At 32.3% G+C, this 15,580-nt stretch overlaps 2 protein-coding genes across 7 annotated transcripts; one reads left to right on the top strand and one right to left on the bottom strand.

The window, feature by feature from the left end:
* The first annotated feature begins 2,320 nt into the window (after positions 1-2,320).
* LOC137811111 (alkylated DNA repair protein ALKBH8 homolog) lies at positions 2,321-7,413 on the top strand. 6 transcript variants are annotated; one of them, XR_011081032.1, is made up of 9 exons: positions 2,321-2,492; positions 2,639-2,957; positions 3,730-3,831; positions 3,972-4,058; positions 4,283-4,408; positions 4,561-4,851; positions 5,497-5,562; positions 6,620-6,763; positions 6,888-7,413. XR_011081032.1 is itself a non-coding variant. In XM_068612704.1 (8 exons), the coding sequence occupies exons 2-8, from the start codon at positions 2,658-2,660 to the stop codon at positions 6,674-6,676; spliced, it is 1,029 nt and encodes a 342-aa protein (XP_068468805.1). In that variant the 5' UTR covers positions 2,321-2,492; positions 2,639-2,657; the 3' UTR covers positions 6,677-7,413. The 6 variants fall into 6 exon arrangements, 2 of the variants coding, with proteins under 2 accessions (XP_068468805.1, XP_068468806.1); XR_011081033.1 differs by having other exon boundaries at positions 2,395-2,524; XR_011081034.1 differs by having other exon boundaries at positions 2,410-2,534.
* Positions 7,414-7,701: 288 nt separating this feature from the next.
* Positions 7,702-15,247, bottom strand: LOC137811110 (beta-amylase 8). The gene is made up of 10 exons (XM_068612702.1): positions 14,667-15,247; positions 13,976-14,200; positions 12,977-13,057; positions 12,604-12,807; positions 11,073-11,267; positions 10,642-10,806; positions 10,266-10,526; positions 8,879-9,091; positions 8,463-8,679; positions 7,702-8,030 (listed from the first exon to the last, which is right to left on the bottom strand). The coding sequence occupies exons 1-10, from the start codon at positions 15,057-15,059 to the stop codon at positions 8,011-8,013; spliced, it is 1,974 nt and encodes a 657-aa protein (XP_068468803.1). The 5' UTR covers positions 15,060-15,247; the 3' UTR covers positions 7,702-8,010.
* Between the last annotated feature and the right edge of the window lie 333 nt (positions 15,248-15,580).

The raw sequence follows: 15,580 nt of genomic DNA on the forward strand, positions 1-15,580 counted from the left end.
AAATAAGATAAGAGATAAAAATCCAAACAAGATAAAGATAAGAGATATAAGGCGATATTAAATAAGTATATGTTGATCATAAAAAGGGAAATAAATAAAAGATGATCATTCATTTGATATTTTCTTCAGTGGTACATTAAATAGTTTGTGCAAAATGAAACATAATTAATGACGAGAATTGCACAATCCAGTAATTTTTTTTTATAATTTTAATTTTGAATGCATTAAAAAAAATATTTTTAGTATTTAAAATAGTTAGAAATATAATTAATGAATAAAAACATAAATAGAATCAAATAAAAAATGACAGAAAAAATAATAATATTGTCAAACACCAGGACACACAAAAAGAATGTGTCCCAACATTACTAGACCGTCTACTTTTCGTCATTAATTATGTTTCATTTCGCACAAACTATTTAATGTACCATTGAAGAACATATTAAATGAATGATCATCTCTCATTTATTTTCCTTTTTATGATCAACATATACTTATTTAGTATCGCCTTATATCTCTTATATTTATCTTGTTTTGATTTATTTGATTTTTTTTATATCTTTTATCTTTATCTTATTTTGTTTTTCCTTTATTTTATACCTTTTATGTTTTTAGTTATTATTATTTTTTCTCTCAATCTTTATTTATTTATGGTTTTTGTTTTTATTTTATTGTTGTTGTTTTTATTTTCTAGACTTATTTATTTTTGCATTTTTTTCTTCTCATTTTTAAGCATTAAGTGTAACGTTTGTATTAGTTTTTTTTAGAATTTTGCATTTAGGTAAACACTTCAATATTATTTATGTGTCCACTATTAATTAATACTAATTGACTTTAGTTTTTTTTATAAATATGTCCTGTATTTTTTACTTGAAATTAACATGATTACATAATCAATAATAATAAAAATAAATACTAATTTATGTTTATAGATTCAACTTTTATGTTGTTGCAGAGTTTAATTTTTTATTTTCTTCATTTTTAAAAAAAATAATTTTAAACTAAACATTTTTAATTTATTACTTTGTTATTTTTATTTTGTAAAAACTCATTTATTTATTCATTAATTATATTTCTAATTATTTCAAACATTAAAAATATTTATTTTTTAATGCATTCAAAATTAAAATTATAAAAAAATAATAATTTATTATTTATTTATTTATTTTTAAAATGGTGCTAGATAGGAAAATAAAAAATAAAAGAGTGCTAGATAGAGAAATAAAAACAAAAGGGTGCTAGATAGGAAAATAAAAACAAAAGGGTGCTAGATAGAGAAATAATTTTTTTAGAATATGTTCTCAAAAAAACTTTCCAAAATGATAGTGAATTAAACGGAATATTTTGACAATTTTACCTAATTGATAGGATAATGGGATGTAGAAAGAAATACCATAATTTTTTTTTTTTATGTCTAATGGTTTTCAATCAAAAACCCCACATCCTCTCCTCTATTTTCTTCATTTTAAATAATTTTTCGTAAATTTGATAAAATAAAAAACCCACATTAAAAATATAAAAAAGAGTACTTTTTATGCTGGAGGTTTCCTCTGATTTTGATCACCCTTCTAAAAGGTTATCTATCATCAACATAAGAATTCTTAGAACTTGCCTTTATCTCATTCTATTTTATATGATAAAGCAAATAATTTAATTCTATATCAAAATGAACTCTTGTTTGCATAAACCATTTAAACACACATATATTAAATTAGTATTTAATAAAGATAAAACTACTATTAATATTTGAATTTAATGGAAAGAATAACTCTTTGCATGATAAACCAAACTAAAGTTGGAGTCTATGTTGAAAGTTATACTTTTATTTATTTATCTAATCATGATTGTCAAAAAAGATAATTTTACCAAAAAAAATGAAATTGTTGATATTACCTCATTAAATTTATAATTTAAATTAATTTTTAAGGAAAAATATCATGTACATTAATAGAAAACAAATGATTATTTTCTTGAAAAATAATTAATTAGAAAAAAAATGCAAAACTTACCAGCATTATCATGGTAGTCTATAGATTATAAGTTTTACCTTAACACTATCTAACTTATTTAATGAAATTATTGTTGACCATGAAAATTCTTGAAATAAAACTCTAAATTTGATCAGTGTATATTAATATTTATTTATTTATAAAATATATAATAAGGAATCTTCTTTTTTTTATCTCTTTATACTTCCACTATTTTTATATTCCAATTTTTTTTTCTCAACTTTACCCCAATTTTCGTAATGCAATTTTCCACGTAACGGTGACCAATTTCAGAAATATATATATAAAAAAATCATATCACGGTTTCTTTCAAACTAGTTTTTGTCTAAAAGTTTGGAAGGAAAAAAAATGACCTAAAGGGGTGTGAATAGCATCCCCAACTGACAAATTAATTTGACCCAAAACAGATTCAAATCCTTTGATTTGGTGTAGGTTGTATGTGCTTGATTGTGTAGCACAAACAACAATAACGCTTGGAGATCGGTAAAATTGAAACTTGATTCCTACCTTCAACAGTGGGACTGCGTATTCATATTATTCCATTCTAGTTTTCCCTGATCCTCAACTGTGTCGAACCAAAACAAGACCTTCGATAACTCTAATGAAGTTTGTCTCATTTCTTTATGCAGCTTCTTTGTGGGTATTGATATGGGTTTGCCAAGGTTTGGGCGTACTAAGAACGATGGTGAGTTGAGTTCGAACCTTTACGTGGCTAATTGTGGGCCTGCAGTGGGGATTTCTGATGATGACATTGCATCTGTGTTCTGCAAATTCGGAGAGCTTAAGGGAGTTTATGCAGCAGATGAGAGTGGGACACGTGTCATAGTGGCTTATGCTGAAGAGGGCTCAGCACAAGCTGCCTTAAAGGCATTACATGGACGCCCATGTCCTGAACTTGGAGGTCGATCCATGCATATCCGTTATTCTGTGCTTCAGCCAACAACACAGGTACTACTGCTACCACCACTCATTTTCACTACATTGGTTCGTGTTTATATTTAGATTTGGCTAATTATTACAGCTTTATTTGCATTATTACATTTGCATTCTGTTTGATTGGAATGTTAGAGTATGTTTGGACAAGATTTTCCATAAGGACTTTTAGGGACAAAAATAAGAAGAAAAAGAGTGAAATTGATTTCTTCATAAGTTAAAATTAGATTATGCATAGACAGATTTGTAAAAGTTCTCTCATAGTTTAAGGATATATATTACATGCAATTCCCTTCAATCGCAAAATTGTTGTGTACAGTAAGTTCATTAACTTCTGTAGTAACTACTTGAAGAGTCGTACTAATAATGATTTTTATTGGTTCACAAAGCATGCCACTCCTTATTTTATGTATTATTGTTAAAGCTTAATTTTGATAAACTTCTAGTGTGAAGGTTTTTAGATGGTCAATCAGTAAAAAATCATCTTAGATATGTCCTTTAAAGTAATTCACAAAAGTCAATAATTTTTTGTTATATTGCAATCTATGATTGGATGATAATGTAATTCTATGAACGCCCTGTGTATGCGAATTAAATTCTTATTCTCATACATTGGCATTTGATATTTAGAAAATTAAAGTAACTTTTATGTGCACGCCCATAAGTTTCTTAAAATTATTTTAAATTAACAAGGTAAGGAAGGAGGAGGTATGCATTTCTAACAAGCAATGGTGGTTTGTGGAATTATCCCTTATGCTAGTCCTTATTAGTTTTCATGTCTGTTCAGGATCAAGCTACTGACTTGGTTCCTGTATCTATCACTGCATCAGAAGTGAGCATTTCAGGACTTTACCTAATTCATGACTTCATCAGTGCTAAAGAAGAAGAGGTTATGAATCTTTTTCATTCCGTATCAATGCTAACTGTTTAGCTTACCATGTTTGAATTTTTTTTGCATTGTTTTTCAAATCATCTTTTACTTATGTTGGTTCTTCCTGTACAAATTTTTGGTCTCTTCCATCTTCCCAGGAACTGCTTCAGGCTGTTGACTGCAGGCCTTGGAACAGTCTTGCAAAAAGAAGGGTTCAACACTATGGTTATGAGTTTCGTTATGATGTGAGTTTCAAGGATTATTTGGATTTCTCTTTATCTGTTTCTGTTGTTCCTAAGTTAGTGGGGATCCAACCTTTTTTCCAGACAACTAAATAATTACTTTGTGATTGAAGATCTTATTCCAAACTATTGGAAATGTGCTATATTATATATAACAAATAGGCTGCTGAGTATTGTGAGAAGATTGATTAATCTAGACTCTGTTTCCACTTTATTTGGCTTTGCAGACTAGGAACGTTAATACAAGGCACTGCTTAGGTGAACTTCCGTCGTTTGTTTCTCCAATACTTGAAAGAATTTCATCATGTCCAAGTTTCAAGAATATTAAAAATATAGTTTTGGACCAACTTACGGTATTCAGACTTACTAGTACTCCATATTTGTTTAATCCAGTCATAAATTGATTCAATTATTAGTTTATTTATGAGGGAAATGGGTTATTGTATATTATGAATACTGTTTATGATGTTCTAAGTTAATTGTTGTCATGTCATGTCACCACCAGGTAAATGAGTACCCACCTGGAGTGGGTCTGTCCCCCCATATAGACACTCATTCTGCATTTGAAGATTTAATTTTCAGCCTTTCATTATCAGGGCCCTGTATAATGGAGTTCAGACGATATGAAAATGGTGATTGGCTTCCTAAAGTTGCCTCAAGTTCTGTTGCAAAAATAGAAAATACAGAAGATCAATCAAATTTTATAAGGAGAACTATCTATCTTCCTCCTCGGTCTTTACTACTCCTGTCTGGAGAAGCACGTTATGCATGGCATCATTACATTCCACACCACAAGGTGTGATGATTCGGAAATGATTATGCTTTGCGCCCATTTACATGTGGAAAAAAATTGTTACATTTCAGAATCCTGTTTTGCTATCATTGTCTGAAAGTAGTTTATTTGTGGTCATTTAAATGGAAAAATCATGAAAAACTTATCTTAAAAGGCATGAGAGTGCAAAAGCAAAACAACCCCTTTTTGGCTCATGAGCAAGCCAAAAGTTTTCCTAAATTTTTAATATAAATTAGTAAAAGATCCTTGTTTGAGAATTTCTGTATTTAAGATATTAAGTTCATAATGTTTCTTTCGTTACAAGACAATCTGTATTTCCTTATGATGCTTTTCACATTGAGCACTTCAGATAAGCGTGCTGGATTTATAAAAGAGCATATTAAAAATCCAAAACGTTGTATTGTGATGAAGTTATAACCTTTGACGCAATTAAGATGCCTGCTATAGTATTAGTCCCATAAGTTTGCTGCTCTTTTCATGTGTTTCGTAGTAGGGCAACTTTATTGTCCTAATTCATGACATTTCTCGTAAGTATTTTATATTCTGTTGATGGCAGAAAACTTGAAGATTGATTCTTTACTTGGAAGTGCATTTAGGTGTGCCTTGATAATATATCTTTCTAACTAAATATATTTTGTCTCCTCACAGATAGATAAAGTTAATGGCAGTGTCATTAGAAGGGCTTCAAGAAGGGTATCTTTTACACTTCGTAAGGTGAGTAGATGTCATGGTCTTTTCATTCGGGTATTCCTGTAAACACCTTATTACTGTTTGTGATTCAGTATCTAGTACTTCAACAAAAGAGAACAAAAATATTGGTAATGCAATTATTTCAGTAGCTCTCATACCTCTTATGAAATCCTTTTTCATGTTTGGGCTTTTGATATGCACATTTCAGTTTTTTTTTTTTTTTTTGGTTAATATGATCATTTGACATTGGCTATAATTTTCCAGTGCAATATTCCTTTAATCCAATAATTATTAGCAGTTTTGAGAAATCAAAACACTTTGAGAACAATTTCTATGCCTACAGTTTAGTCTGTCTTGAAATAACTATCCTAAACTAAAACCATTTCTTCTTGAAGCTTACTTAATTAACAGGCCCGCTTAACATATAATGAATTTCAACATATTTTTAGAAGAATGGGGATGATAAGAATTGAAATCTAAATCCCTTAGTTATAGTTGTGTTATTACTGAGTGAGAAAAGAGAAGCTGATATGGAGCCAAAACTCTACTCTAAAATACTTAAATCTACAACTAAAGAGAGGCTAAAAGATAACATTGATATTTCTCATTCTTTCATAGGTAAGAAGAGTACATTTATATAAACTACAAACATACCAACAGCTAAATGATGACCCTTCAAGTGTCATCATCTTATTTTAGAAAATTAAAAATATAAACTAACTATTATAAATGTTCTTTTTAAAATTCTAAGACCATGTATAAAATCCCTGAACCATTTGATTTTTCTTCTTTGAAACCTCTTCAGGCCCATCCAATCTGAAGCATATGCCAAAAACTATTTCAGTTGCACCACCCTTACATAAAGAATGCAATTAAATACAAAGATATATATTCCTGAAATGCAATAAACCGAGACTTTTACTAACTACTATGCATTTGACAGTGCAGAAATCTAAAGAAATATATCTTTGCATGCCTGCATCCTTTTCTATTATAATAATTGATAACTAATTGTAGTTGCAAGGTTTTTCTTTCCTGTCTATATGTTTTCATGTTAAAAACAAGTATTTGTGTGTACCAGGTTAGAGCAGGTTTGTGCAAATGTGAATTTTCTCAGTATTGCGATTCTCAGAGATAAGGTTTCACTGAGGCGGCAGTGAGAAGATTTACAACGTATAATGTATAATGCAACAAGTTTTGAGAGTTGGAACCAGTAAAACCTGAGGTGTGTTCTGCATCTGTTTGGTGTTTTTTGATATTATAATTCTCACACACATGGGAGATGTCTCTTGGATTAGAAATATTTAAATAAAATCTTGTGGGCTTTAGGGTGGTTTTATCCTTTATAGGTCACCAGCACTCCACAACCATAGCTTCATTCAGTTATATTCATCTTCACTAGCAGCCCAAGCCTCTTACTGATGATGCGCAAAACCTTAACGTGACAGAACTCTTGCGGTTTCAGCTTCCAAGACCCCAACATTTCTTTTCTACCAGATCGTCATTGGATTTTTTCTCATCTGATTATGTGGAATTCTTGATGAAATATATAATGCTTATAACTACTAACTCTGCAGTTGAGGGCAGAGGATATAAACCTCTCTAAGTAAACAAAGGGGGTAATGAATGAATAACAAGATGGGCAGTTATAAGGGGAAGACAACGAGACTTGAACTAGTTATATTGCGCAGATAAAAATCATTTGTGATTTCATATATTATCTTTTTTGTTGAACGTGTCATATATTTGTTTTATAATGCTCCAGATATTCCACAGACGAGTGGCGAATCGTTTTGCAGTGGTATCCTAACGTTGCTTCAATTGTATAACATTTCTTTAAAGGATCGGATTGATAGCCTATTTGTTTAGATTAAATTTTGTCTTTGACTACAATATTTAACGTTCAGATGGCTCATTATTTTTAAAAAGTATATATTTATGTAAATGGAAGTTTCAGTGAATCCATACCGCACCAAAAGCAACAGCACATGTGTTAGTTTTATGCGCTGTTAAGCATTGTTATCTGAGAACTTAACTGCTTACCATTCAAGCTTTGCACTCACCCAATACTATCTATATATAGTAGCATTTTCAGCTGGGTAGCTGAATAGATTCTCAACCATCCAATTACATTTGGAATAATAATAAAAAGTTTAGACAAACTACAGATACACAAATGCTTTTTATTATCACTAACAAATTTCTTAACAAAATATTGCCATCCTTAATCACATTTTATAACTCCCTATTTTACCGGTTAGAAAGATTAGAAGTTGGAATGACTTAAACTCTGGCATTAGCATGGTACGCCGCTGCTTGAGGACTTGGCCACCTCTTAAAGGCTATGATTCTATGAATATTATTGTATATATTATTATATATAGAGGACATTGTTACAAATGGCATTGCACTGCCATAAGATAATTTACCCCCATGAAATCGCCTACAGTTAAAACTTATAATTTGCAGTCATTACGGATCCGTCATTTCACCTGCAGGAATAATAAACATTAGATGGAAAATATTTGCTGAAAAGATAAATAATAGAACTTGATAACAGATTTTGAAATTACATTACAGAGGCAGCTTGAAAAAACGTTTAGTTTCGTTAAATAGTTAAAGAAACTTAATCAATACTTTGGACATAATTTATATCAAATTTGAAAGGTTTAAATATATTTTTAATTCCATAGAAATAGACGAGTTTTGATATTGGTGCTTAAAAAATGATTTTCAACTCGCAAAAAGACCAAGAGTCCCTATTCTACAAGGATTACATATAAAAATTTGGATGGACGAAAAACCTATTTAAGTGAACATAAAAAATTCTATCAGACTGTACACGATACCCTGATAGTGAGAGGGAATTTTATATCCTCACAATACTTCTCACATAGAACAGAGTAAATTCTAAGGGTCCTTACCATGCATGCATTTGACGAAGAAATCCAATTCGGACAAGCAAACATTAGCCTGCAGCAAAGATGGTTGCTGATAAACAAAGAATGAAAAATGTCGATGATCAGGATCATTTCTCGGCTTTGCCGTGTCAACCAATCTCTTGTACCCTTCTCTATCATAGCAAAGGAGAGCATTCTCTCCACCAGCCATCAGCCCACGATCCCAAGCTGAGTTTAACACCTGTGTAAACATAAAATAAACAATGATCAGTCATAACAAATAGATAAAAACATCCTTGGGACCAATCGTCCATCTTTACCAATATAAGTTCTGCAAACTACCTAAACAAGCAACACTCCTGCCTTCACGCAGGTAACTACAAAATTTGTCATCAGAAGAATTATTCTTGCAAAGGTTAAGAACAGAGGAAAAACATTACCTGCCAACTCAGACCCTCTGGATCAATCAATGATTCGTTAGCTTCCTGGCTGGAAAGATGAAACCCTAAGCAGACAAATTTCATGGTGACAGCATGTTTTCTTAGAACCTCAAACACAGGATAGTACCCATCCTGATTTGTTGGGTTGTGATATCCTGCTGTCAACTCTGCTGCATGACTAGGAGTCTTGTACCACCAGTATACAGCAGGAACCTACATGATATCATTGTCACTTTGAAGAAAATGTAGTTTCAGTTTATATACTTGTACTTTCAATGGAAGGTTATGATTTTTAAAGGAGATGTAATGACTATGCTTCCTAAGGTTAAATACCTGTGACAATAAACATCTTAAGAAAAAAACTGAAGAGAAAAATTAAAATTTGGTTTTTCCTTATATATTGGATAATTGAATCTTCATTTCTGATCTCTTACTTGCACACAAACACAAAAAGATTTTAACAGTTATTTTCATTGAATAAAATATGCATCAGAAACAAACTAACACTGGTAATGATTCTAGTTAGAGGCCAGACATGTTGAAACGTTAAAAGGAATTACAGAATTTAGTTTAATTCAAAATAAATTACCACACTGCAGAATAGAACTAAAACTTGCACGGACTGAATAACACTGTTGTAATTAATAAATGCTATCATAAAGTTTCACTCTCAGGCTATGTTTGGTTTTTTGGGGTTAAGTGTGGGAAAAACTTTAAGGATGTTTTTCAAGAAAAATTAAATGTTCTGCACGAATGTAAAGAAGAAAGTAAATTTTATGAGTGATTTTTCTCCTCTTTTAGATATTAATTAAATTCAACCCCCATGTGAGACTACGCTTATCACTCTTTTTTCCACGCTCTCGCTTTTATCCTTTAGTCTAATACCATGCTGCTCTCAAATATCATCATGATCCATTTGGGTCTGCTGCAGAACGATTCCCAAAAGATGATATCACATTTGAGACTTGGATATAATTCCATAGCCATTGTTAGGTTTTGAAATCTGTGTCAAATGTTAATTCTAAAATTGAGTTTCCTCTCCGATATTGATATTATCTTATTTACCAGTTTTCCTCACAAGGTTTAACTCCGTTCCCCCTTTGGTTTTCACTATATCCATTTCTTAACCTAAATTTTTATTTATGCACTCACATTCTATATTTTACAGGTAAAGGAGTTATATACCATTAACATTTATTCCATGAAAAGTTGTTCTCTTAAATGTAAAACGTGTAGGAAATGCAACCCTAATTTAAAAGGGGATACTAAACTGAAACTAAATAATGCAGACCCTGATAATGCTGCCAGTAACAAACATCATCCAAATTTAGTCATACGACCTAGACAAAACTACCGGAGAAAAAAACTGATATACCAGGAACACTACCTTAACAATTATTTTTGTCTCCTCGAAAGCAAGGGTTGCAAGAGACAAAACATTATCTGCATGGTCTATTAATGTCTGGGAGTACCAATGTAAGAAGAATCGTCCATAGTAATTGTCATAATCACCTCGCTCACAAAAGAATCCAGTTTCATGTGGCATAGAATTGTAATGTCCAGCATTATCAGGTCCTCTAGCCCAGAAAGAGTGACCACGTAATTTGGCTGCTTTCCGCAGACTATGTTGCAGATACTTATCATAGCACTGCCCATAGAAGATGAAACAGAAACAGGGACAACTTTATAAAATGATAGCACGCACACTATTTCTGGCACAGAATAACGCAACAATTTTGCAATTAGGCCACAATATGAGGTACCTGAAACTCACCGATACCAGGATACCTCCATCCCATTCTTTCTGAGAAAGAAGGATATTTCAGCTCTCCAGATGCTCCAAGTCCAACTTCAACAGCATAAATCAGACCTTCTGCAAACAGGTCATCAAACTCTGTCCGAAAGCTTCTCATCATATCAAAATAGACCTGCATGTTTTCAGAAAAGGATAATCAGTAACAAACACAAGAAATGAAAACACTAGTAGAAATCAATTTAAGAATACTTCAAAGAATATAATCTAAATGACCACAGACTTGTGCACATACTAAAAAAAACTGCTCTCTTATTTTTTAATAAGGTGAAAATGTACAACTATTCCAGAAATTAGTATGTCAATGTGACTAACAGACATTTAACAATAAGGTAAATATCAAATCTTTGAATCTAGCAGTAGTGATAGAAATTTTCACACCTCAATTCCAGTTCTGCCTTTGAGAACTCGTTCTTTGTCAATCCCCCAAGAAAGGCATTCAGTATTCCTCCGTCCTTCACGATCTGTGAAGAATATATCCTGGTTGTCTTTTCCAATATCCAAAACCCATTGTGGGAGGGAAATCAATGCATCACTAGAATCATTCCCTCCACATTCATGAAATGCCATAACAACCTTCAGAATTTTAAAGAAGAATCAAGAAAGGTCTCCAACAACTTCAAAGATGGTTCCCAATTCCCATGACAAAAATACACATCCAATCAGAGAAACCTCTATGACATATTTTAAATGGTGTTTCAAATATTATGCCAGCAAGAGCATGGTTTTACGAATTATACTAAAGAAACAGTTCTTTAAGGAATAATATCAATGACATCATCCACTAGCTATTGTGTCTAAATTTCGATATAAAAAAAGATGTCATAGAGAGTTGACAAGATCCGTTCATCCTAAAATTCCCTGTTCCATATTATGTCATTCGTGTTTTTACTAGTTTAAATTAAAGTGTTTAATAGGCAGGACATCTATCAAAAGCACGGTGGTTGAGTTGGGATACAAATTATGGATGCAAAGGCTCATTTTTATAGTCATGAATAGCAAGATTCAAAATCGAAAATAAAGATAATTCTAAGAGCAATATAACATAAAAAAAAATACACACATATATTAGCATTGTCAAATTAAATAGCTACCAAATAAACATATAAGTTTCAAAAATAAGTTTATTTCAGTTTACAAAATGTCATGAGTAGAAAATATTTAAATACGAAAATAAAACTTGATTATAAGGAATCTAGATCTAATGTTTTTTATTCTCTATATTGTGATTAAAAGAGATTAGAAAGTCCTATAAGAAAACATGGACCCAGTGGATAACTTATGCCCTAAAGTCAAAAAATTGTATCTTGGTGATGTTTGTCTTGGACTAAAATATAAAAGTTCCGCAATAAAAAAAAAACACGGTACCCTGTCATTTAACTATGAGGTTGAGGGTCATCTCCCTTCTTGACCCACCAGCAAGAAGTGCAGCTTAAGTGGAACAGAGATCATACATATGCAGTACAGTGCAATTGGCCTAATTCAATGGCCATGTTTTTTTGCAATTTCGGCCACAAAATTCACTGCCCCAGTCCCAACGGCCAGGTGGTATATGATGGCCTTTGGACAGCAAGATATCGTGACCTGCTGTGGAAGAATTGCATGATTTGCATGCAAGACACAATTCGTTTACAATTTGCACAATTCATATGCAATTCAGTCACAAAAATTGGTACAACCCACACTTATATTGCACTAGTTGTATCATGAATTGTACGATACTAATAACCATGACCAAAAGTCCAAACAAGAAAGTGCTGTGAAAGAAAATAAATTATTTAGACCTATTGCTTCCAGACATACACCACATAGTACACATAGCACAAACATACTTGTGGTTGATAATTCTTCTTTTCAAAGAACATCAATGCATTATGCATGTATAAGATTATGTGAGCAAGTAAAATAATACCTGTAACTTCAGTTTGAACTTTCTAACTATGTTAAAAAGCTCCCTATAACCAGACCACACGTATTTCTGTGAGCTCCAGCCTTCAACAATGCCCCACCAACAATCCACAACAACACCATCTACATTTAAAGACTTCATGTGCATTAGCTCCTCCCTAATGCCTTCAGGATCAATCAACTGGCAAAATTTGTTAATAATACCAGCCTGCAATAAAAGACTAATTTTTGAAACCTTAAAATCAAATACAAGGAAAACAAAGTACTAAATAGACAAATAAATGAAAGTTGTAAATTTATAAAAAAAATTCTAGAACGGATAAATTAAACATGATCAAAGCTAGGTACTCAGCAAACAGCAAATGGAGAACACTTACTGGAAGCTTTACATAAACAGGAACATATGGTGTGCCAGTAAAATCATTTTCATGCACCCCAGAATGAATATCTTGCATAAGCTGCATCAATAAATTACACTATCAGCTGGTCCTGGATCACATCTGCTCATATATAAGGCTCAATATAATGGTTATGCATAAGTTAAAAGTACATAATACAGAGACTAATTTAGTTTCAATCTAAAAACTATATGGCATACCAGGAACCAAAACAAAGCCATTGAGGAAGTGATATTTGCAAAATTAGTATCAGTTCAGCAAATTCAGGTGTAATATTTATTTCTATGTTATTCTATATCAATATTGCCATTGTCAATTTTTTGCTTATAAAGATTTATAGTGAATTTTACATATCCTGATACTCAGGTTCCCATGGTTGTGAACTTCACACACCATTAAAAATACTTCCATATCAAGAGGAGCAAATTCTAAATATTAAGTTTATCTGTTAACACACTCCATGACTTCTTTCATTTCTGCAAAAGGCTAACTGTAACTTAATAAATTATTTGGTGACTTGTTCCAAAAGGAACAGAAGTGTTGCGAATCCGTGAATTTTTGATAAAAAAAAATAGAACAAACTAATGATAGAATACTTTATCAAGAATAATAGCAAGCTTTTGGTTTCAAATACTGCTCCACAACCATCTTAAATTAAATTTAAACCCATCAGTCGGGTTGAAAACAAAAACATATGAAATAAACATTATGCAAGTGGAGTGCAAATCTGGCCCATCAGAAAAGTTAGGTAGAAGAATGTCAAATTTACAATCATCAATCAATGGTATATCATGAAAACTCAATAGTGTAAATGTAGAATCACATTATAAATTATACCCATTATATTTAGTTAATTGTTCAGATTTCAGATAACTGCAAACAAGGAAAACAACAAGGGCAGTTAAAACCATAGCTAGTGCATATCAAAATCAACGTCAAATATGATATAAATCCACTAAAATTAGCCTCCAAAATCACCTGATCAGCCTCCAAGCAGTCAACAGTATTGATGGGGCTTGCATTTGTATATTTCTCGTTCCTAGAGTCCCTTTCTGCAATTACAACAGAATCAATGGATGCAGGCGACAAGCATTCATCAATCCTAAGCACAGATGTCTGATTCTCAATCGTTTCCTTAACAGAACAATTCCTCAAAGAACCACCAGAGAGTTGACTTTCAACTGATTTAGCCGCAAACGACCCCTGCATTATAACACATTACATTACACAAAGGGGAAAAAACTTAAAATTAGCACAACAGATCATTTCTCACCCCAACATTTCATTTCATTTTCTTATTTTACATCTCAGCTTTAATATCCATGCACTCATGCACTCTCAGTGTAAATGCTTTTACTCTGTCAACCAAATATAAATCATACTTTGGAAGATTTTTAGAGTAGTTACTATAAACACAACAATCTAACGGATATGGAAATTTGTAATTAGATGACAGTATAAATTTTACGCTGTCAGCGTGTATTACTTATTCTCTCAATTTTTCTTTCAATCAATCTCACTTACAAGCAACTAACTATCAATCACATTGTCACAGCAGGTCACATCTCAACTTCAAACCATCAACTAATTGGAGTATTCAACAATAAGCAGCCACAATCATGAGTTAATTAGAGCTCAAACGAGAAATTTTCGGATAATTGAAAGGAACCATGTGAGAGGGAGGGGGACACTGGCGGTAGGTGGTGCCATCGGCGTCAACAACCCAACCAGCCTCACGAGCTAGCGCGGCTAGTACGTCGTTCATGTCGGCACGCGCCGGCAGGGGGAAATTGCCGTACTGGCGGAGGCCTGCGAGCATGCGGCTTGTGATGGCTCGGCGGTGTCGCTCGCGGAGCTTGGTGCGCTCCTTCTCCTTCTCTCTCTCCTTCTTTCCCTTGGCGACGGAATTGGTGGTGGCCGCCGCCGCCGCTGCGAAACCCCGCGGACGGCGCGTGTGAGGGTGAGGGTGTGGGTTAGAGTTAGGGTGAGCTAAGTAATCGGAGCTGTGGTCGCTCTGAGGGTCGAGATCTTGAGTGGAACCGTCGTCGTTTATGCTCTTCATCTTCAGAATTCAGTGTTGACGCTTCTCACCTGAACTTCCTCTCACAACTAAACTCAACGCCGTTCTTTTTTCTGATTTCTGATACCATCTGGCCCAACGTTAACCACTCCTCCTCCTACTTGGGCCTTCATTTCTCAACCTCTCTCGCTCAAAACAATTCCTATTCTTCAACTTTTTTAGTGTTGGATAACTTCATTATCTGTTTTTCTTTTTATATGTCTCAAATAATAATGAAAACCTGATTTACACTACTTAATATTATTTAATTATATCAAATTTATTTTTAAAACGAAATACAATTGTAATTATTAATATAAGAAAATACTAAGGATTTGATTGAAAAAATATTTAAAATAATTTAAAAAGAGAAGAATAAAGTAAAATAAAAAAAATTATATTAGTTTTTTAAAACATCTGGTTTTAAGCTTATTATTATTATTATAGAGCTTGTGCATCCGTTATTTATTTTTATTATTTATATATAACTATATCTAATATTAAAAATTAAATAAAAGATGTCA

Source organism: Phaseolus vulgaris, chromosome 2 (genome assembly GCF_000499845.2).
Source record: "Phaseolus vulgaris cultivar G19833 chromosome 2, P. vulgaris v2.0, whole genome shotgun sequence".
NCBI classification, from domain to species: Eukaryota; Viridiplantae; Streptophyta; class Magnoliopsida; order Fabales; family Fabaceae; genus Phaseolus; species Phaseolus vulgaris.

Excerpts from the sequence above, each read along its gene's own strand:
- LOC137811111 (XM_068612704.1), top strand. The coding sequence starts at position 2,658 with ATGGGTTTGCCAAGGTTTGGGCGTACTAAGAACGATGGTGAGTTGAGT. Across the intron at positions 3,832-3,971 it reads TCAGTGCTAAAGAAGAAGAG|GAACTGCTTCAGGCTGTTGA; the intron begins GTTATGAATCTT and ends CCATCTTCCCAG. Across the intron at positions 5,563-6,619 it reads TATCTTTTACACTTCGTAAG|GTTAGAGCAGGTTTGTGCAA; the intron begins GTGAGTAGATGT and ends TGTGTGTACCAG.
- LOC137811110 (XM_068612702.1), bottom strand. The coding sequence starts at position 15,059 with ATGAAGAGCATAAACGACGACGGTTCCACTCAAGATCTCGACCCTCAG. Across the intron at positions 10,527-10,641 it reads CTGGTATCGGTGAGTTTCAG|TGCTATGATAAGTATCTGCA; the intron begins GTACCTCATATT and ends TTCTATGGGCAG. Across the intron at positions 9,092-10,265 it reads AGACAAAAATAATTGTTAAG|GTTCCTGCTGTATACTGGTG; the intron begins GTAGTGTTCCTG and ends GATATCATGTAG.